Source organism: Phalacrocorax carbo, chromosome 8, assembly GCF_963921805.1.
Source record: "Phalacrocorax carbo chromosome 8, bPhaCar2.1, whole genome shotgun sequence".
Taxonomy (NCBI): Eukaryota; Metazoa; Chordata; class Aves; order Suliformes; family Phalacrocoracidae; genus Phalacrocorax; species Phalacrocorax carbo.
This window is the reverse complement of record NC_087520.1, coordinates 21,526,420-21,549,887: the sequence shown is the minus strand read 5'-3', so window position 1 is coordinate 21,549,887 and position 23,468 is coordinate 21,526,420. Positions and strand designations below refer to the sequence as shown.

The window sequence follows — 23,468 nt, the reverse complement described above, 5'->3', positions numbered from 1 at the left end:
AGCTCATAAATTGAGTGTTTCTTCCTCTTCCCTTCAGTGACTCCATGACATGTTATTGTGGCATTCTTGTAAATGTTTCAAAGAAAAGTTTTTGAATGATAGTGCTTTGCTATAGTCCCTGCTGTTGGGAAGGGCTATACAAACATCTGCCATGCCCTCCTCAAATAAAATTCAACCCAAGCTTTTGTTTACATCATTTGTCCTTAAAACCAGCACTTAGCTGCAACTTTCAGCCATAACTGCCTTATTAAAAATGAACCTTTTATTTTAAACACAGTACATTTTGTAACAGGAAAATCAATATACAGTAACCCAGAGTACTGCAGACAACAGCTGTAGGACATAATCTGATGACAGAAAGTTGAGAATAGTATTTTGGCAGTTTTATGTTCAGCTAATGTTTTACTTTTTGTTTTTAATGGCACTGAGCTACAAAGATCTGAGATTTCTCCCCACCTGGTGACCCAAAGCTACAGAAAATGAAGAAACCAAGAAAGAACTGTTTTCAACGTTAAAGGCTATTAAATATAAAAAAAATCAGTTGTTACTTATTTTTTACTTTATAGGATACTGTATGTCTTCCCAGAGCTACAATGAGCTAACAGCACTCTCGGTGATCTCACAGCCCTTAGCAAAGATATAGAAAGATACCTAAGCATAAAAACTGCCTTGAAAAGACTGGTCACTACTTTCCACTGCCTCTGCTTTGGCTGTGGGTGGGGGTGCTCAGCTCTCGTCAAGTCTGGGATTCTCCATGCACCTACGCTTAGAAAAGTTATCTAGGTAGAAAAGAGGAGATGAAGCCACAGATGTGTCTGGTAACAGAGAGTTTGATTTTGATAATCTGTTACTTTTTTGTTATTAACAGCAAGTTTACAATTAGAAACAAACTACTCCATGTATGGTTTTATGCCATCATTAAACACTGAATCTATGAGTAAACCAGAGATTTTTGGAACCTACCTATTTGTTCTTAGAATGTGGGAGATGGCTTGTTCTCCAGAATGGCATGTGATTCATTTTGATTACAAAACAAACTCAAATACATTTCCCTGGTGAGCAAAAGGCAAAGGGTGCTAGATCATTTAGTACTGAAATTGCTTTTTTCACCGCATCCCACCAGGCGTATATTTCTCAGATAATAAAACTGTTTTTTTAAAGGTTTCCAATCCAGATTTATGTAGCAAAGCTTTAATTAAGATTGATATGTTCCATTTGTTTAGCTTTCAGACTTTGATACGGAAGTTTTAACTTGAACTGCATTGCCCCCTAGCGCTGTGACGGGGCCGGCCGCGGTGATGTCACAGCACAGGCAGCGCGAGCACAGGCAGCCAGTTCATGCAGAGCTGCCTAAATGCTGACAAACCCTTCTTGGAGACGCATGTCACTGCAGCTACATTGGGGCACCCTTCCAGAAGAAACACAATGCACGAGGGAAATCAGTAAACCTGTCTTTCATTTCAGAGACATCCTGATCAAAACAGCTACTTTCGAGCTCCAACCAAGACTTCTGGCTGCTAATTTCTGTTTAAATGAGTTTGTATGAGAAATTAAGCAAGTTTGAACAGTGTATTGTTTCTGACGGGCTTCAGAGGACTTCACGCTGTGCAAGTTTTACATGCTTGTAGCTGACAGCTTGCTGGGAAGATGAGTTCTCAATCTAAAACTGGCTGGGGTTTTGCAGCAACTTCTTGGGTAGAAAGATAACTTTCAACGGAACGTAAACCATCTGCGTGTTGTGCACAGGATCCAGTCATAACTTGCTATGGAGGATGATTTTTAAGATGAATACCTACCTTGGTGATAAATCCAATTCATCAACTCCTGGATATCTGAAAGTCTCTGCACTAAATAATGGCAATCTTTCTGCAAACAACTCCAATGAGACAGCAAGCAGTCTGGATTCACCTGCCTTGGACATCAGTAGGGCGATAATTGTGGGGCTTATCCTAGGTGCCTTTATACTCTTTGCTATTATAGGTAATATCTTGGTAATTCTCTCTGTTGCTTGCAATAGACATTTAAGAATCCCTACAAACTATTTCATAATTAACCTTGCAATAGCAGATTTGTTGCTGAGTTTTACTGTCCTTCCATTCTCTGCTACACTGGAAATCCTTGGCTACTGGGTTTTGGGGAGGATATTTTGTGATATCTGGGCAGCAGTTGATGTGCTATGCTGTACAGCTTCTATTTTAAGTCTATGTGCAATTTCTATAGATAGATATATAGGGGTACGCTACTCTCTCCAGTATCCAACTTTGGTAACAAGAAGAAGGGCAATTTTAGCTCTCCTAGGTGTCTGGGTCCTTTCCATGGTGATTTCTATTGGGCCCCTTTTGGGCTGGAAAGAACCAGCGCCCAAGGATGACAAAGAGTGCCGTATCACTGAAGAACCCTTCTATGCTTTGTTTTCTTCCTTGGGATCATTTTACATTCCTTTAATCGTCATCCTCGTGATGTACTGTCGGGTCTACATAGTGGCAAAAAGGACTACTAAAAATCTGGAAGCTGGGGTTATGAAAGAAATGTCTAACTCCAAGGAGCTGACTTTACGGATTCATTACAGGAACATTCAGGAGGACACATTAAACAGCACCAAATCCAAGGGTCACAATCCCAGGAATTCCTTAGCTTTCAAACTTTTTAAATTCTCTAGAGAAAAGAAGGCAGCCAAGACGCTGGGAATTGTGGTTGGCATGTTTATCTTGTGCTGGCTACCTTTCTTCATTGTTCTGCCACTAGGTAAGTTGGTGATCAAGGGATTGCCAGGGGAGGGGAAGGAAGAGGGGTAGTTGTTTACTACAAAAATATAGTAGAAAAAAAATGAGATGAATGATAAGTAGGTATCATTTTGAGAACTGCAGTGAATGGATGAAAGGAAGGGAAGTGAAAGTAATTTACTTCTGATGTTGGCTTTTTCAAAGACTCATGCTGAAACTTTGTAAAGTGTTCAGCCTGCAGAAAGCCTGCCCGTCTGGTAGTTCTTCTCAGTGGTGGGGCAGGTGTCAAATCAGGGGAAAATATCTTCAGGGTTTATATATAAATCCCCCTTTAAGGTCTTTGTGTGAATTTAATTAGGTTTCAGAAACATTTTTAAAGGATGCTTTAACAAAAATCCTAGATAAGAACACAAAGGTTTCAGTACTGAAATGTTCTTGTTTTAGTTTACTGTTGGATGTTCGGTCTATAACGCAGCAGGTCTTCTGGCATTATTAGGCATCTTAAATGGAAATGAACCTGATCTAACGGTGAGGTACAAAACTCCCCTGAGCTTTGGGAAGCTGAAAAAGTCCTAGTTCTCAGTTCAGACACCACTGATCAAATCCCAAGAGCAAACACGGGAAGCCCACTGATCCCCACAGAAAGGTTCTCGCTGGTGTCAACAGGTCTTAGCTCAGGCACTGCGGGAGATTGCCATGTGAGCTTTTGGCAGACACTTTGTTCACTTTCAACTTGAAAATGTTATGTATGTGCATCTGATGTAGCCTTAACACGTTGCTCTGTGTTCGCAAGTCCTTGTGAAATTTGCTTGTGTTGTCTTTAATACTAGCACCACCTCTGAAGTGGAATATCTCAAGACATCGAATTACTAAGCTTTCAAAAATATCTGTCCAAAATTCATTTCTCTGAGACACAGACAATCTGGCAGCCTACATATGGAAAGAGGTGGAAAAAGGAAAGGGAGAAAAAGCCTTTATTAATGTTCTGTATTCGTGTTTACTTAGTTACCCTACCAAAACATTTCTAACTGAGTGGTAAGCGAATATTTTTAGACACTTGTAGAAAACTAAACTGAGTTCAGCAACCTGGTCCTGGTGAAGTGTTATAAAATTGTACTTTCAGTGAATGTGTAAAATCTGTACTGCAAGACAACTACTTAAGCTATTAAAGGGCAACTTTATAACCTCTAGCTTATTGTATCATAAACTTAAAAATCTTTACGATTCAAGATCTGCATACAGCTAATGTTAAAGATGTTAAAAATTCCAAACAGAAGGAAAATTGTGAGCAAAGTTCTCTTTGGGTACTGAAGTTTAAGTCCTTGTGCTGGCTCTTAAAGAAAATTTATAACACAGAGCAAGTTTCCAAATGCTGCAAAAATACATACCTGTGGGCAGAAATATATTTTCACCAGCTGGTACCAGTAGTAATAATAGATATGTAGCTAGTAGGTCATCATAAGTCCCTGATAAAGTAGATTTCCTCCTTGATTTTGAATTATTGAAAGAACTTTGGAGGAAAAAAGCAAACGTGAATGCAGTAGAGCATATCCTTCGGTAGCAGAAGCCAGTATAGCTGCCGACGCTGTTCAACGAACACAGAAGCAGACCAGTCCATTAAAAATATTATGGTCACTGGGCAGAAGCAATGTGAGAAACAATTAAGTTTCTTGAAGGAGTGTCAGTTTTCCCTTTGAGAAGTTATTTCAAAACTCCTGTCTTTCCTGGGAGGTTTAATAAGTTGTTGCTTAAGACGCCTGAGTGGAGAATTTATGGCTTGTCACAATACGATTTTATCTCTCACATAAATTGTGTCCAAGGCATATGAGGTGAGAGGCTGAGAGCCTCCACCACAGCACACTGTGTGCTGGCAGAGGTGCTGGGTGGGCTGCAGGGCTAAACCCACTGCTGTGGGCTCTGGCCTGACAAGGGCTGAGCGCCTAGAACCCCCAACGCACTCGCTGCAGCGCTGTGAGCACTCCGCAGAGCTGAGGTTCATGAAGAGTTGCCACTGTGTCAGAAGAGTGAAAAAAATCAGCATCTTGGCATTGCAATACAGACTGCTGGCTCTCCTGTCCTCTGTCTAGAAACCCTTTCAGGGGCCCAGCTCTTATCTGACAGCTGAGAAAGCGGGGAGGGGGAGAAGTATACATAGTGTCCAATACAGTATCCAAATATTTTTAAACAGCAGGTACTTTCCCTTTGTTTTGCTGACTAAGAATAGGGCTGGGTTTGTTCCTTGTCCCTGATTTCTTTTTTTAATTTATCCAGCACAGTCCAGAACCTTGCATTTTTCACCTCTGTGTATCATTGCAAAGTTAATTAATGACGCTAGGCATGACTAAGGCATTGCTTACTAAAACAGGTGGGGAAAAGACTTTTTCCTGACATGCATAATGTGTCCATTCTTAACTGGAGGAGATGGTAGAGCAGTGGAGAAAGGCTTCTTCAGGTGCTTGCTGTGTGCTGCATTCTTCATACTAGAAACCTTTTGCTTTACGTCTTGAAGTTATAAAATCAAATGAAATGCTATTGAGAACCCTCACAAAAAGCACACAGTGGTATGAAATCAATTTCAGTGATAGGCAAACCGTAGAATCCAAAAGATACTGATGATTAACAAAACTCTCCGTAGGTGCCCTGGGCTGCTTTAATCACAACCCACTTGCCCATCAGTGCTGGACTGCAAACTGCCATACTTTTCTGCAACTGAGTCCAGACTAGGTACTTACCTTGTCTATACTGGAAGGATAGGCTTCTTCCTTAGCCTGTATTTTTCACACCTTATGTTTGCACCATTAACCCAAATCATATGCTCACATCCACATCTCTACTATTTTTTTTGCTCCCTGTTTCCCTCAGTAATGCCAAGACTCTGCAGAATGGCATTAGCAGAGCATCTCCAGACTTTTGAGGATCCAACCACAAAGCATTTGACAAGTCGGTAAAAGTAATTTCTGCAACACCCCAAAACCTTAACAAATCTGCTTATATGTAGAGGAGTTTCCTTCATGTTAAAAGTGTTCTCAGCTCTTCTACTAGTTTCCCAGACAAAATTATAATTCTTCCACTCTGGCATTTCAATATATTCTGCAGCTACCCACTTTGATATCTCAGACAAAGGATTATTGCATCAGGTGGCAGATATATAGTGGGAACCGATGTGGTGCTGAAAGCAGGGATATTGCTTGAATAAATATTCCATGACAAAGGAAAATGAATAATATTAACACTTACAGAGTGTTTTTTAAGCAAGAATCAAAAGGCTTTGCAAGCAAAGCTCCCTGACAGAGCTCTGTACACAGCTACAGGGAGGCATTACAGCACTGACACTATGATGTACTGAGCATGATGAAACGATCAGCATGAAGAACGACCCACAATCTTTTTTTGTAGGACTGAACCATGCTGCCTTTAATGCTAAGCACCTGATGATGCAGCAAAACTGGTATCGAAGAGAATCATGTGAGCAATTTGTTTTTATTCCAGCAGCTATCAGATACTCCTTCCAGATAGCAATAGAGCTATAGAACATCCTTGTTCCAGACATTCATAAATGCTGCATGGCTTTGTAAAGAGCTGTCTTGCCACTCAAAATTATTTGTGGTACAGCTTAAAATGAAGACATATGTGTCCTTGAGACAACTTCTTGTGCCATAAATTCAGTGACTCAGCTTTGAAGAGTAAATATCTTGTTTCTCGAAAATAAATGTTTCTTTTCTTCCCCTTCATACAAATCCTTTCTTAGGCATCAGGACTGTATTGAATATGCATTGCTGAAAAATGCTGAGTAAAAAATATTATTTTTATCTAAAGACTAGAGCCCTGCAGAAATAAGGTAACACTCATTAAAACTCCCTCCCTTAAACAAAGGAATATCCAATTTTATTCCAATACCTTTATTAAAAAAATGAATCCAAAATGAAGGATCATATGTTTCTCCCTGGCTACTAGGTAAAAGGTTAGTCTCATTACTGTTAAATGAGGTATCAGACGGTGCTTGCCAGTCTTCTCCCAGACTCAGACCTCCCACAACACACACACTCAGTGCAAAGAGAAAATTTACCACCTCCACCACTTTAACCAAAGCAGATTAACTTCTCCAGCCTATTTCTTAACTCCAGTGGAGATTAGCAGAGCATTAGTCACCTCCCAGTTCAGAGACTAACTCCCCCTGCTCTCACAAAACCTGTGATCTTACCCACTGAAGTCAGAAACAAAATTCTTGAAACTTAACTGGCAGTGGGATAAGGTTGCAAGAGCCTCATAATGAAGGTACAACTGTTTTGCCTATCCTTATATACGAAGCCTTTGAAACCTCTCTATAAAATAACAAAAAAGAATATAAAAATATCCTGTATGCTACAGGTCAGCCAACAGAAAATTAGTCTTAAAATAAAATGTACTGTATGTAGATTTATGTTACATCAGGCCATCCTCTGCATCTCTGCACCAAGGATAGCATGGCCACTTAGTTTCCCATGGGAAACACTTCAAGGTCAAGGTATTGGGTCCAGTGCTGTCAAAGCTACTGGGTTCTACTTTCTGCGAGGCTTTAAGCCTGGTTTGTATTTCATCTCATTTTGGTCTTGACCCCCCCCTTCCCCTCTCTAACTGGCCTAGCTCTCTAGATTTGATGCCCTTAAGTTAATAGTTATACAGAATTTGGACAAGTTAATCATATGTGTGGCAATCTGACCCTCTGCCCACTTGCAGGTCAGCCTCTGGTATAACGTTCGATTGCACAGGTGACAGCAGCAACCTGCTCCTCCTCCTTTCTAGCCAATTCCTGTAAAACTAAACGTCATAAGGGCATTTCTTGACCAGTGCAGTATGTTTTGTCACACACAGAGGACTAGATTATTTCAGGATGATTCATTTTGCTACTAAAATAGCCTCCCTTAAGTCCTAGTTTAAGCCTTTTGTTTTGCAAAGGATGCCAATTACCAGTTACTTACAAACTTCTATTTTTTAGAACAAAGTTATTTGTTATCAAAGCAGACAAAACTGCACAAATTCTGAAGGACTGGGTACTTTCTATATAGGCTTTTGATTTGCAGGTCAGAGGAACAAAGGGAAATCCTAAAGTGCATGGTCTTACAAAAGCAAATGCACAAAGCAATACAGAAAAATGTGAATACAAAGAAATAGACTCATGGTGACTCTTCAAGTTCAGGGATGGCAGCAGCTTCTAGCTCAGGTGATCTGGAAGCTCCAAGGAAAAACAAATTAAGGACTGAGCCACTGGGCAGCAATAGGAAATCTCAACACTACTGAAATCAAGGACAGGAGAGAAATGGTCATTTCAGAGAAAACACTGCTTTCAGCGCCCAGCATCCAGCAAGGCAGTGGACACAAGGTCCTTATGCCAAAGGCACTTGCAAATACATGTGCTGTTACTCAGGTTGGCCGTCATGATGCATAAAGTTACATATTGTAACTTTGCATAAAGTTACAATTGCATAAAGTTACACATGTGCATATGGCCCTAAAGCATTGAGGCCATACCTCAGGACCTCAGCTGCATGTTCTTCAGTGTACCTATCTGTGAAATACAGACATACACAAAAAGTGATGAGTGTTTTAGTATCTTCACTAAAGCCACTCCCCACAGCCCATTGCAAGATTTTAGCTATTTTGATGGGCTTTCAAGTGATACCTAGAAACTGAAAAGCAATAACCATAAGTCTCTGAGTAACAAAAAGAGGAAAATGTAATGGAAGTTCATATGATACCTTTGTAGCTGTGTTATTCAATTCCATGCTAAAGTCCTATTACTTACCAACGATGTCCAAGACAGATTGCCTCAGTTATAAGTCAGAAGTGAGAAGGGGAGAAAAAGACACCAAAGCATGCCCAGTAATTGAAGATATTTAAGCATAATAAATGAAATGTCAGCAGACTTAGATTAGCTTTTCTAGACTCCCTTAATCAGCTAATCCTTTGCAAAACAAGCATAAGCTTGGCCCATATTCTTTCTAGTTAGCAAGCTGCAAAAGTCTGTAACTCTTTTGGACAAAATAGTAACAACAACAATAATATAATGTTTTATGCCCCTATCTACTGTCAGTTTTAGAGTACTGAGCAAGATTCTTACTAAAATTGATCTTGATTTTATCATATTTATGTGAGGGCCACACAATTTAAACACAAGTGAATTCTCTCCATGGTGTAAGTCATCATAGCTATTCTGGACTGAGAGGTGGTAGACTAGTATATACAAGGATATACACGGTTTGTGTCAAAAATGTAAGTGCTTGATGGAATTTTTCCATGTCTCATGTATTTTCCATATCTTGTATCTCCACATTTTGTTATTCAAGACATACCCAGAATTTTTGCTAATATGACAACTATGGATGGGGCATGAAAAGCTTTAATCCTGTTGCTTTTTTTCATCGTTCTTTTTTAACTACAGATTTCCTCTTTCTTTTTCTTTCTGGGCTGGGCAAATAAAGCTCCTGTTTGTCTTTCCTATTGCTCTTCTAAATACCAAGTTGCAAATGGTCTGTTGTACTGTAAGTTTTTAAAAATAGTTTTCAACTCTCAGTGCTTTAAGCATCAACATCATCTTTCGTATGACACTGTAGGAACGACAGTCATGGGCTGCAGACCAGAGCAGGATCTCTGGATATGAGATATTATCTCTTATGTTTCACCTACCAGAGACAATCTCACCATAGCAGGAGTGCCAACGTTAGTAGTTCTGTGGTTAAATACCTAGGCACTGTCCCTTTAAAAATGCAAATATAGCTACTCTGCTTTGTAATTGCTTGTACAGTTGCAATTGCTTGTACAAAGTTGCTTAAGAAGGTGTAGCAACCCTGGGTTTTAGTAAAAAGATCTGTATCTGTGCTACAACTTCCATCAGCAAAGCTTCAAGGGAGGTAAAGTCCTGGTTTTATTGTGGCCATTCTAGATGGGTCTCTGTTTCTGGAGCCTTTAAAAGGCTCTCAAATTTGAGCCATCATGAATAAAGTTCATACAGGTCTTATAGAAGAGATTTGTTCATCTGAAATATGAGGCAGCCTTTATCAGAGAGAGTTAGTGTGGATGATAAGAAGTTGTGGATTTTAATTAGGATAAGAAAATAGAAACGATAACCTTTCTCAGCCTATAAGACAGCAAGGAAAATGTTAGGCTTTGCTCTTACTCATGAACATACCCATAGGGGAAAGTACTCTTTATGGTCAGATTCTGCATTTGTGTCTGTCTTCTACCTTCATTTGCCTGCTTAAGAACTTGTCTACACAGAATCAGGCCTTAGATTGGCAGGAGTTTGGTTAATACCAATAATGTGTTGGTTTGCAGACTTTTATTTCCCTGTTTGAATTGGATGGCGGAATGAGTATAAACCACTTTTACCCTGCCAGGACAGTTGGGGGAGATTTCTTTGTGTGAATTCCTTAACTCAACTGCAAAACAGGGAAATGAAAGACACAAGGGCTGAGGACTGGTTGAACGATACCTTCATCACCCCTCACGAGTATTTGCTCACCGTAGGGCCAGAAGGCTCCAGCAAAGAGAATCCCACAACTGCTATAGGCAGTCAGTTCTAGGATGTAAATTCCTCACAACCAGGACACTTTTCTTAATTGCTGGCCTAGATCCTTGCACATATATGTAACATACCTATTAATACAATGAAGAATGAGAACTGCTGTACTTGCAACAGCGTTGTATTTGTATTTCTGTTTCTCTCACATTATCTTCTGCAATATCATTCTTTAGTCAGTTATCCCTTATTTGATATTTCTCCTCCCTCAACAGCAAAGTGCTCCCCCCCCAGCACACACACAAAAGTTACCCACAAACGCAGGAGTGCGGCTCTGCAGCGTGTTGGTGACTGCGAGGTTACTGTGATTCCTGTGGTGGCCCCCAGCCTGGCAGCCCGGGCACCACTGGGGTATGCACCCCAAGGCATCCCACAGAGACACCAAAATGCTTGAGAGCCATAACCAGATGCTAGCCATCACTACTGGTTTGTAGTAGTTATAATTTAACCATCTTTCCTTTCATTTTCTTTACTGAATTTTATTTTGTTGATTTTGGATGCGCTTCCTATTTCTCAAGATCTTTTTTCACTGTTATCCTAACCCTCTCCTCCAGAAGGCCTGCAGTCCCTCCCGGCTTGATCAACTCTTTATTTTATAACCATACTCTCTATTTCATCCTCTACTGTTTGTAAACTGTGGGGTTTCTTCCTATATTAAATAAGTCTGGGGGAATGTAAACAAACACTGAATGCTGGAAGGAAAGAAATCAGGAGCTTTAGAAATCCAATTAGCTTTAAAACCTTGGCATGCTGACTTGGCTAAGCATGTGGTAGAAAGGACTGCAGAAAGCTCAAATAAAAGATGAACACATCCTTTCCGCATTCTCTAAACTCATACTCATAACAGCTCTGGTCAGAGACAGTTTATTACTTTTGCAGGGAGAATTTTACTAGCTATACACATGTAACGTTTGAGCTTTCCCTGTTCATTAAGAAGTGGCCATAACTCAGACATTAGCAGCTACCAGCAGTTACGGCTGCAGTGTGAACTGCAGGGGAGAAGCGGAGATTCCCAGCCAGGCCATCAGCAGCCATCTACTGCCCAGCACTGGGAAGGTTTCTAGCTGACCTCATTCCAAATTTGATCAAATCACTTTTCAGAGGAAGGCTGAGTTCCATCATAAGACAAATTTCTTGCAAAACAATACTAATTTTTGCAAAAGTTGTCTTCTCGAGAACAGAATGAGAGACAGGGTTTGATATTATTGAAGCTTCCTGTTTTTCATGTTTCAGAACTCATTTGTTATCATTTTGTATTATGCAATGCTTTTCATCACTACAGTGATTTTTAAAATATTGGAATTTTCTCTTTTGGAGGATGTTGAAAAGTTCAGATTTAACTTCAGTCAGAATTACTCCAGTCTGCACCAAAATGGAGTAATTCTCACCTCTGAATGAAGGAGGATATATTTGCCTTCCAAGGTTACCTTAACTAATTAAATTTGACCAGACCCAATAACAAACTTTCCAAATACTTCCTGCCAATTCTCTAACTATATCTATTTTATGGGATTCAAAAGAGAAGGTGGTTTTCTCTCCAGAATACCCCCACTCAGTGTTTCAAGTTTTGAAACGCTTCATTTTCTACTTGTTATGAATAGAGGCAAGTAGTTTCAAATTTTATGGCTTTTCTTTAATCTTAAGACAATGACAAAAACCTGTGCAGTGAAGGTCTCCTTCTACCCCATTACTTTTTTATGACGTATTTTATTGTAGCTAGTTCTCTGTTACTGGAATACCAACTGACACACAGAAAAGCACTTAAACAACTCCAGACCATTTTGTTTCAAGAAAAACAAATATTGCATTTGTACCATTAAACAGGAACATACAGTCACCCTAGGTTGGCTCTCGTCTAAGTTAAACTGGTTTTAGAAGATTTTGAAATGTAATTTTTTGTAACGGGCAGAAAACATAGCACCTGACAACCCAAAACTAGAGACTTTTTCTCTTAAATCCAGGAAATTCACAGTGCTTCTGCCCAACTATTATGTAATCTAAGTACCAAATACTTGATTCTGATCAGAACTGATGGTTCTATGAGTAATTTTGATACTTAATTGGTATCAAACATGCAACTTATTAAAAATTGATGTTTAATTAACAGAAAGTCAATTATCACAACATAAAGTTATTAGAAAAGAGATTAACAGTTGGAGCTAAAAACTAAATAAGACATAAGGAGAGTGGAAATAAATATTTAAAAATTAAGACGAAGAAAACAAATAAGTAACTGGAAAATGAACATGCCTGGATGGAAAAAGGAAAAGCAGAGATAATAAAGAGAAGGCCGACTGTAAAGGAGAATGTGGTTAATTTTAGATTAAAAAATCATTAATAGTTTAACATTTTACTCCCACCAGGGACAAATAATAAATACATGGCATTCTTGAAAATACACACACACACAATACCCTCTCCCATGAAGATGACTTGCACAAACATTAACATAGGACGTAAAACTATTCAAATGCCCTTATCGGATACAAGCTGCAGCATACTGGGCTGTACAACAGGAATGGAGCCAGTAGACAGAGTGAAGTGATTATGCTCTTCTACTCAGCGCTCCTTAGACTGTGTCTTGAGCGCTACATCCAGGCAGGGGAAGGCAATGATAAACTGGATTGAGTCCAGTGGAGGCAACCAAAACGACCATGAGGGTGGAGCATGTTGTGTGAGGAGAGGGTGAAAGCATTGGGCTTCTTCAGCCTGGAGGCAGGAAGGCTTCAGGGGACCTAATGCAGTGTTGGCCCTGCTTTGAGCTGGGGGCTGAACAAGAGACCCCGTAACATCCCTTCTCACTGCAGTAATTCTGTAATTCTGTTAAGTTCTTGGCTTTCAGACCCATCATGTATAAATATATATATATTCCTTGCATGAAGGATGAAGGGAGCAAATATAGCCACACAATGGGGCCTGGTGATATTTCACAAATGACTGTCATCACAAACAACTGTTGGTCGCTTATATACAGTTGTTTATTTCCTCTGCGTGGCTGGAAGCAGCACCCAGAGCAGAACGGCACTGAGAGATCGAAGGCAATTGTAAAAGTTTTAGCTCATAAACATGATCTTATATGTTATTTTTCAGATTTAAACTCTAGCTAATTACTATGGTATCTGATCTCTTTGCATATGCATACAACTGGAGCAGCACATTTTCTCCCTTTTCCTAGAAGCAGTTTTGGGGGTTTTGTCCGGTTGGTTGGTTGCACTGGCAGGTCTAACTTTGATGCTAAGTTCTTTCTTCCATCAAGTGGAAGTGGAAAATCAAGTATGTCCTGTGTATTACCCTTTTGTCAAGAAGCTCGCCAACTATTATATTAAGGATCCTTAAGTAGAAGGTCTTACCTTTTCCACCCTCCTTTCTGTATGAATACAATGGTCAGTTGTGAGAGGTAGGAAAGGAGCAGACATTTAGATGGAAGAAAAATAACAGAGCAGGAAAGAATATGAGAGAGTAGTGTGTGCGCGCGCGCGCGTGCTGCTCCACTGCAGAGGGCTACATCAAAACCTCCTTCAGTGAAGAGTTTTCCTTGATTAAGAGTATTGGGATTAAGCCAGTCCAGATTTTCCTGCTGCTCACCCTGCTATTTTAAGGATTCTTCCAAAGTCTGCTGAAGTCTTTATGAGCCTTTAAAAGGGCTTTCAAAGATGCCCACTGACTCCAGTGGACTCTGAATTTTATCAGTGATATTCTGGCCAGATATTCTGCAGAGTATGTGAAGACAATTAATATGGCAAATTGTTTCCCACAATGTTCCCTAATTTCATTAAGGGTGCTTTACTTAATTTCTGTGTAATAAAGCATTCATTACAAAGAACCAGTCAGACCCTAAATGAAATTAGCTTTTACTAAATAAAACACTTCTTTTTATTATATTTGCTGTTGCTCAGTATATTTCCAATTCCTTATATTTTTATATAAAGAATATATTTTTCTTTATCTTAAAACAGGACAAGTTTTTGATTGACAAGATCTAACAAGAGAAGATATCTTGATATCTTATATAAAGAAAAAATTAAATTCTTTCTAATTCCAAATCCACTCTATGGAAGGAACAACTCCATGCACCAGTACAGGCTGGGGGCTGACCTGCTGGAAAGCAGCTCTGTTGAGAAGGACCCTCCAGTGCTGGTGGACAACAAGCTGACCCTGTGAACCAGCACTGTGCCCTTGTGGCCAAGAAGGCCAACAGTATCCTGGGGTGCATTAAAAGGAGTGTGGCCAGCAGGTAAAGAGAGGTTATCCTCCCTCTCTACTCTGCCCTAGTGAGACCACATTTGGAGTGCTGTGTCCTGTTCTGGGTCCCCCAGTTTAAGCAGCACAGGGAACGGCTTGAGCCAGTCCAGCAGAGAGCTACCAAGATGATCAGGGGGCTGGAAATCTCCCTTATGAGGAAAGTCTGAGAGACCTCGTTTTGTTCAGCCTGGACAAGAGAAGACTGAGGGGAGATCCTGTCAATACTTATAAATATAAAGGGTGGGTGTCAGGATGATGGGACTAGGCTCTTTTCAGTGGTGCCCAGTGACCGGACAAGGGGCAATGGGCACAAGTTGTAACACAGGAAGTTCTACCTAAACATGAGAAAAAACTTCCTTCCTGTGAGGGTGGCAGAGCAGTGGCACAGGCTGCCCAGAGGGGTTGTGGAGTCTCCTTCCCTGGAGACATCCAAAACCTGCCTGGATGTGTTCCTGTGCCCCCTGCTCTAGGTGTGCCTGCTCAAGCAGGGGGGTGGATGAGATGATCTCCAGAGGTCCCTTCCAACCCCTACCATTCGGTGATTCAATAATTCTATCATGCCTGGGGAGCACAGCTGGTTAAACTAATTATCAAAACCCAATCAGAACTGATCGAGTTGATTGAGTTTCTGAAATATTTCCTGTTCTCCATTTGTGCTGGACACAGGCTTTGCAAAAACTTCACTGGTGTCAAGGGTGCAATCAGAGGTAAGACTGTGGTGCTGTGTTTAATAAATCACAGAGTTTAGTGCAGAAAAATAAAAGATAATAGAAAATCTACATTCCCTTAGAATGAAGCTTTAACATGAAGCATCAGGAGAGTGATCAGTTTGAGTAGGGGAGTCACTCTGGCTACCCCCACCACAAATAAATCACTGAGGAGATAACCATATTCAAAATTTTCCAGCCATTTCTGAAAGCAATCTAAATCAGTACGGGAAAATATTTAATCTGTTTATCAGACTGCAATGGGAAAGCAGTTGGAGATTAGGGGAGGAAATATTAGTCTGATGTTTAGAGAGTATGTCTAGTAGGCTTAGCTTTATCATTTTATCAAGGTACCAAAATAGCCTACAGTTGTTTGCTCCTGACAGGTTAATTATGAGGTAAAGTATGTCTGCAGCTAAATAAAAGGTATTGTTGTTAATTCCAAGAATAAGGTAGGGAAAAGGGTAATGTTAAAAATATACAAGCTAATAAAAATATTTTTCATATCTTTATATGGTGAAAGGCAGTGTAGCTTTGCCTAATAGTCACCAAATTAAACTATATTTAGAAGTACACGGCATGTATAGCAACATCCATCTAAACCACCTTCTGGATCACAAAGAACAGCTTTTCTTCTCTCTCTGTAGAAAACTCAGGCTGGGATTCTACCCAGTGAAGAGGGACTGAATACCAAAACTCAGCAACTTTCCAAAGCCCCGAAGACCATAGGTGTCCAAATAAGTCTCTGTCTCGGACGTTCCATTTTTCTAACAGTTAATCCTCAACCTAAATAATTGATATATTTACCACGAGGATCTAAGACTACAGTGTCAGTGGGATTCCAGTATTGCAAATGCAAAACTCTACTGGGCTGCCAAAACTTAAGCCATAAAGTTTTCCTGATGAACAGTTACTTTCTGCAGAGTTAATCAGAGAAAGTAAGACTAGAAGGAATCTGAAGAGGTCATTTAGGGCATCCTCCAGCCCAAAGGCTGGATCAGCTATACATAAATCAGTAATATGTGTCTACTCTGTTTTTAAGAGCCTCCCGGGTTGGATTTTTACACCCTTCTTAGGCAATAGGTTCCAGAATTTTTCTGTCTTGGAAGGCAGAAAGTGTTTCCCAGTCCATAATCTCAGTTTGTCTTGCTGCAGTTCAAATCACTGTATTTCATATATTTGCCACCGTGGACATGGAAAATAATTTCATGTCCTTCTTTGCAGGTAACTTTTAAGTTTTTAAGGATGAATTGTCATGTGTCTCCTCAGTCCTTTTTCCTTCACCATGATGAAAGTTGTATTACAAAACTGCATTTCAGACCATCTGTAGCTTTTGGTGGTGGAGGATCCCTTCCTTAGCCGTGGGTCCCTTCATAGGTGGAGCATTGCTACGATCATGTAGCTGTCACATATAGCCTCTGCAGGGCCAGCAATGTATCTGATCACGTGCATCAACCAGTTTCTGTTAATCTCAGAAAATATTATTGAGTGTTGCTGTTTCTTGAGTGGTGGCAAAGGTAGCAGGAGCCACCAAACACACCTCCTGAGTGCACTCTACCACCTACTGTGAGTTCTAGCAGTTGCGAGGGTCATGCCAGATCTCATGGTTCTCTTCCTGGTAAAACAAAAACTTTCTTAACGGTGAAAATTACTAAACACATGACCTTCAGCTGATTGCTTTTACCTTCCCTCAGCTCAGATTGCCCACTGGTAAAACCCAGAGGACGGCACAAAGTCAGGATGACTGACACATGAAAAGCGCCATCTGAGAGCAAATGAGTCATGCTCCTATATATGAACTTATTCTCACCAGGACTGCAATGACCTCTTATTCCTAGGGCCTTCTCGGAATAATCATCCGCCACCTGATTTTTTAAAAAACTAGGAAGTAATAGTGCATTATACCACAGACAAAACTCATTTATGAAATACATCTCTGCTCAGAGCAGTTGCGCATAGATAGATAGATAGATAGATAGATAGATAGATAGATAGATAGATAGATAGATAGATAGACAGACAGACAGACAGATAGATAGATATTAAGAAGGGTAGAGGAGTTAAGAAGAATTCTATCCAGTTCTAATACCTCAGTCCAAAGCTAGAGCAATTAACACACCGGTCTAGAAATCAATGGCTTATTTACCAAATGAATGTTCCTTGTTCAGAAAAGCATACTTCCTCACTTTCTTGTGAAAACTTAATCTACTAGTTTGTGTGTAATTTAAGAGTCAAGCAACACTTGCATGATGCTGTTTGCAGAACCAGGAAAAAGTGGGAAATGAAGTAGTGTTTAATGATCAGTGTTTTCTTTAACTCCTTGAGACTTATTCCTGAACCCCTTACTCAAAACCTCTCTACTATTGCAGTCAAATGCTGATCTTTATTTTTAATCACACCACAACATAGCTTTCCAAACTGATCTATTTCCAGATTTTCGGTTAATGACTCAGCAAGGGTCATGACAGCTTTTTAATGATCGATCAGAGCTTGGTGATTTTTCTAGAATCAGGCCTGACACAAGGTGCCTCCGTCAGTCAGGGCTGCTATGAGAAAATTCTCTGCTCTTTCGTGCTGCTGCACTTTAATATAGAAGAGCTTTGAAAATGCTTTGCTGTGGCTGCTGAAAATGGCGTGCTGTCATTTTTTTCAAATGGCATTTGAAAAATAGATTAACATGAAAGACAAGCATAAGCTCCTTACCCTTTTTTTCCTAAGGAACACATATTTCTTGAAGCAGTTTGCAAAGATTAGCCATTTTTCAGCACTCAGCTTTTTACCTTTTCCCCTACTTGTTCTCTTAATTTTTACTGTATGTAGTTATAATTGGTTCATGTGCAATATAGGTTTCACAGGCACAGCTCATTTATCTGCAACAGTTCCCAGTTGTCTTCTCTATAGCTTAGCTCATTTTATTTATCCTTAGGGAATTTCACAAAATTTGTCAGCAAATTTCCTTAATATTTTTCTTTCTTTTATTGAAAACTATACCATAGCATTTACTCTGTCCATATTTAACCTGCCTAAAAATATTTAAATCTGGTAGAGGAATATCCTGTAGATTTTCAATTGTTACAGTATGAGAGAAGGCAAATGAGCTGATCTGGAAGAACTCACGCTGATTGTTCAACATTCACACATCAGAAAAAATGGGAGCTGTTTAGCCACTTCAAGAGGTCTACTGGGCTTTAAGAGCTAAAAATCCTTTATATTTTAAAGGAGTTCCAGAAATTTTTCATTATCAGCTCCAAAAATTTCCTGGTTGTACATAATCATGCTTTGTGCTTGTTTTGTAAAGTCACAAAGCTTATTTTTTCCCTAAACTGAAGGGAAAATATTTGCAATAATGATTTACAAAATGAATCCTAAAAAGGTTTGCAGCTGTGCATATGGGAGGTTTTGGTGCATCTTTCTCATCTTGGCTGCAGTTATAAAATTAGATGAACTTTTCCTAAAGCTTTAGAAGAGTTTGACACCCATTCAATTGCTTATTCCATAGAACCACACGAATTGTTGCTGAATCTTTCATCAAAGAGTATGTAACACTCACAAGACACAGTGTAAGTGCTTGCATCGATTTGATTTATCTGTTGGAAATTCATCAAATATAATTCGTAGTTTCTCTGATGTTAGACAGGTTGCACTCTGCACTTTTGGCAGTATCAGTCAGGACAGATGTAGGAGCCCCATCAGATGGACAGAAGAAGCATTTGTCAAACCCTGCACATCATTAGCAGCAACAAAGTATAAGGAACATGGGTTTAACTTACAAGGGTCTTGCTCATGGAGAAAAAGTCAGTAAAGTGCAGAGCCAGGAAAGAAATACTATGAACCTTGTAACTTAAAACCTCTGTTTTAACCTTAAGGGCTAGCGAGCTGCTTAGGTCCGAGGCAATAGGTAGAGCTACAGTGCTAGCCAGCACTGTTCCTAAACTCTGCCAGGGGAAAAAAAATCTATTCTTCTGGATTCACAGGAGCTTTCCTGACTCCTACTGCCCAAGTGAGGGGGAGGAAGAGTCTTTCCAGATAGCTGATGCCATCTCAGCATCTTATTTTCTCTTCTGAGCCAGCCCAAGGACTAGCTGACACACTGAGGAGGGCAGTGGATGTGTGAGGAATGATCCATACTTACCGCCCCTTGGCTTTCTAGTGAGCTAAGGAGACTCAGACCCCTATAGTCAGCACCAGGCCAGCATCGTCACCCAGTTATACAGCAGTGTCGGCTGTGGCACAGATGAGCTATTTACCCAAGAAGCTAGGAAGTGCTTTTGCGTAGTTTTGAGGCCCAAGCCATGGACTCTACATTGCTATGAGATGGGAAATATGCCTAGAATCATACCCCTCCCCACTAAGGCATCCTGACAGTCACAGCTGACTCAGTTGCTTTCACAGCCCAGGGAATCTGAAAGCACTCCGGTGTAAAAGGTCACCCTTCTCAGAGCTGTGACATTCAGGCTTGAGTGTCACCTTCCATTTGAAAAACTCTTCAAATCTAACTCCAGTTCTTGAAATAAGAATTTTCCCCTGAATGCCTGCTCTTTGATTACTTTAGCCAGACAAAAAGGTGTTTTCCCAGCTGGATAACTGTTGAATGCCTCTTTTGCTTAAAAAATGTCATACATTCTTTTATAAAGCCTCATTTGCTAAATTTAGCTGATCAATTGCATATTTTTAATGCTAAAAGTACATGAAATGGATTTCCCAGTATGAGTTTTTTATTTGGGCAGCCTCTTTAGGGAAATTATTTGGTTGTGAACGGAAGAGGAAGTATTCATAAAATAACCTCTTTGTTTGGGTTACACCATCCTTATGAATGCCTGGGATATGGGAAGTACCACAATTAACTTCAGGTTTCAAGAGGTTTGTACTATCATAATAATCTAGATAAATGTGGTCCTGTTTAGAAGCTGCCAGAGAATGTATTAGAAATTATAAGGCATGTCTGAACATGCCCCTTCCAGGAAGCCTGGGACAGTTAGGTCTTTTTCTTCAAAAATGACATTTGAAAGCTCTTTGAAGAAGGCACAACTTTATTCCATGTGTGCATTGTGCAACAGCCTGGCCAGTGGAAGTTTGATCTTCCATTGGGATCAATAGATGTTAGTGCAACAGATGTGTACATATAAACACAAGGTCTACTTTTTAATTTTTAATTCTACATTAATTATGTGCTCCTTTAGTTTTCAAATGGTGGAAAGCATTTCCTTATTAGCTTTAAAAGTAATAAAAATAGCATTTTGTTACCAAAAGACCAAAAATGAAAGCAACACGCACTAAGGATTTTTAATAAACAGATTCTAACAGTGATCCGGTGGGACATTTACCCTTCCTAAAGGCAGGCAAGCCAATTATCTCAGATATTGTCTCTGCTTGTATCTTCTGGACAGGATCTCTGTTTTCGGCTCTGAAGCCCCCTGAAACGATCTTCAAGGTGATTTTTTGGCTTGGTTACTTTAACAGCTGCTTGAATCCAATCATCTACCCTTGCTCAAGCAAAGAGTTCAAGAGGGCTTTTATACAGATCCTAAAATGTCAGTGCCACCGTCGAAAGCAGCTGGGGTGGTGGGCCTACAGCTACAGAAACTGGAATCGGTGCTCCTTTGAACACCCTAGGAAGGATTCTCTGGAAGACAGTGGGAGTTTCCTCAGTGGCAGTCAGAGAACATTATCTTCAGCATCTCCCAGCCCCGGCTACCTGAGCAAAATCACTCACCCACATATGGAGATGTGCACATTCCAGGAATGGAAAAACTCCAGCTCTTTCCTGAGCCCCTTACAGGAAGACAGCAGACAAAAGGACCCATGCCAATTCTTTACCTTCAATCTCTTACCAGAGCGCAATGGACACGTTCCTGTTGGCAGCCAAGCTTCCAGCAACAGGGACCATGAGGCCATCTCTGACACACTGAATGGCAAAACCGACTGTAGAGCGAACATGACGCTGGAGTGAACAGGTTCTAAACAGTCTGTTCTCTTTGTACACTAACCTCTTTGACCTTTCTCCAGGTGAAGAAATGGACCTTTGCACAGTTTCTCAGTATATATAGGAGGAAGCCGGTAAGGAACGGGCCAATCTATGTCACAAGAGCAGCAAAGCGTAGGGGCTAACAATATTCCCAGTCAACTGCCAGAGAGGCCAGTGAACCAAGAACAGAATGCAGGGAAGGCGCCGCGTAAACCCAGGGAAGTGCACGTCCAATTATCTAGCTGTCGTGGAAGTGCTGTGGAACAGCCAAACATATATGTATATAGAAAGAATGTATAAATATGGGGGCGGGCAGGGGAAATATGTATGAATGTGTGTGTGTGTCCGTGTGTGCCAGCCGCATGTATGGATGCCTGAGAGTGGAAGTGAGCAATGCACTGTTGTTTGTACCTCTCCAGGGTACTAGTTGCCGCTGATTTTGCCTGTAAATTCTTGTTGTTGTACTTCACTGTACATTAGCACTTTAGAAGTGGAAAACAATGTCAAAGATTAAAGTAATTTCGCAACAATTTAAACACTTGCACCTATTACTACAGGACTGGAATTCAGCCAAGTTCCCTCATCACAATTTTCTCTTCAAAATAAAACACTCGTAGCAGCTAAGTGTGCCATTGTAACTCCGAGGGTGCTCTTGAATATCTCTGCAGTTACTTCCCTTCTGTGATTCCCTTATCACCAGCATATGTAACTCCTCCATCCTTCATGTTCTTTTTTGAAAGTTTGAAAATACCAGCAATGATGAGAGCTCACAATCTACATTTCAGCACATTAGTAAGTGTCCTGTAAACATACAGGCTACCAGAGGATCTGATTTCTAAAGGCAACACTCATAAATCACCCCAAATACCTCATAAACAGTGTCGTGGACACAGCACAAAAGAGCATTGACCGCTGGAGGCCAAAAACCAGCCCTAGGACAAACATGCTGAGCCCCTGGTTCTTTCAGCATACTTTGAAAATATTATTGCTCGTATAGAGGTTTGTACTTTGCCACTCACATAAGAAGAGAAAGGGTCAAAACAATGGTGTAGTGTAAGTTTCACTGTCATTAATATTTTTCAGCTCAGTCATACAGTTCTGTAACAGAATTCCTGAGAGTATCTTCTAGGACATTTTAGGTCATGTTTGGAAGTTGTTTTCTCTCTTGTGATTAAGAGAATCATGAAACTAATGACCGGGGTTTTTACATGAAATAGTACAAACCATGAAAATTGGTATTTACTCCTTCCTTCAACCAAGACTTTCCTTATTAGGAATTTTTGAGACTTTTTTTTAAAAGCTTGAAACAGAGAATGAACCATAAACAGATGTACTAAAAACACTTACGGACAATTTAACAACGCCAGGTCCCAAGGGAGGGCCATTTCCTTTTGTTTCCTCAAATGTGTATTCTCATTAAGTTGACAGGGATGGATGTGGCTTGTGGTTAGATGAAATATCCCCCAGCTCAGTAAGCAATGATAGGAAAGTCATGTTCCAAGGTCTTCCCATGGTCATATGTTACAGTGAGAACCACAGAAGTATATTTCGAGTCTTATCCTGCTTGAAGTTATGGCCAATCTCCTCTTTTAATAATTCCATTTTGATTGTGGGGAAGGCTGTAATTTCCTCTTAAAAGAACAATGCTTATAAAATTTAAAAGTATTATAAAACAGATAAACAAACTCTTCATGCTCATAGATTGAGGTTGCCATACAGAATATTCTATCTAGCTGTGATATACTAGCATGAAGCTATTCTCTTTGGGCCTCTAAATGGCAGAGAACTGCATTTCTAACCTATTGTTATCATTTTTGGAGGGAACATAGAGTAGTCTGTCAAACACTTTTGGGTATTGTAAAGCTTCTTCAAAATTACTGTTAATTGGAAATAAATCTGTTTAACCACCTGACAGCACACTTCAGCTACATTTTGAGTCACACACAACTTGTATAGTGTGAAGTAAATGCAAGTAATGTTATCCATATTTGAGAATTTCCAAGTGATACTGCAAAATTTCTGAATAAATAGCATTCCATCACTCCAGAGCCTTTAACTATGTAGCTCTCAGAGACTGATCATTCTTTTAATTAGTTTCTAGTCCTAACAAAGACTGTGTGATCTCTGATTATCATTTAAGCTTTTCAAACAATGATGTAATTCTCTAACTCCCTATGAGATCAGATAAGCTTTTATCCCATACTGAAATGACCTATGAGTACTTATCATCTTTGTATATTTTTACAAAAACTGCAAGGAAAGTTCCCTTACTGTTT

At 40.0% G+C, this 23,468-nt stretch overlaps 1 protein-coding gene and 1 long non-coding RNA gene across 2 annotated transcripts in view; one reads left to right on the top strand and one right to left on the bottom strand.

Moving 5' to 3' along the window:
• Nucleotides 1-1,329: 1,329 nt before the first annotated feature.
• On the top strand, nucleotides 1,330-23,104 carry ADRA1B (adrenoceptor alpha 1B). Its single transcript, XM_009514105.2, has 2 exons — nucleotides 1,330-2,745; nucleotides 20,615-23,104. Exons 1-2 carry the CDS (start codon nucleotides 1,773-1,775, stop codon nucleotides 21,175-21,177), a joined length of 1,536 nt encoding a protein of 511 aa, XP_009512400.1. The 5' UTR covers nucleotides 1,330-1,772; the 3' UTR covers nucleotides 21,178-23,104.
• The window catches only part of LOC135314737 (uncharacterized), a 34,376-nt gene continuing 18,681 nt past the window's right edge, over nucleotides 7,774-23,468 (bottom strand). The window contains exon 3 of the long non-coding RNA XR_010374215.1: nucleotides 7,774-7,935. This is a non-coding gene — a long non-coding RNA (uncharacterized LOC135314737). The remainder of the gene's footprint in view (nucleotides 7,936-23,468) is intronic.

Excerpts from the sequence above, each read along its gene's own strand:
- ADRA1B (XM_009514105.2), top strand. The coding sequence starts at position 1,773 with ATGATTTTTAAGATGAATACCTACCTTGGTGATAAATCCAATTCATCA. Across the intron at positions 2,746-20,614 it reads CTTCATTGTTCTGCCACTAG|GATCTCTGTTTTCGGCTCTG; the intron begins GTAAGTTGGTGA and ends TCTTCTGGACAG.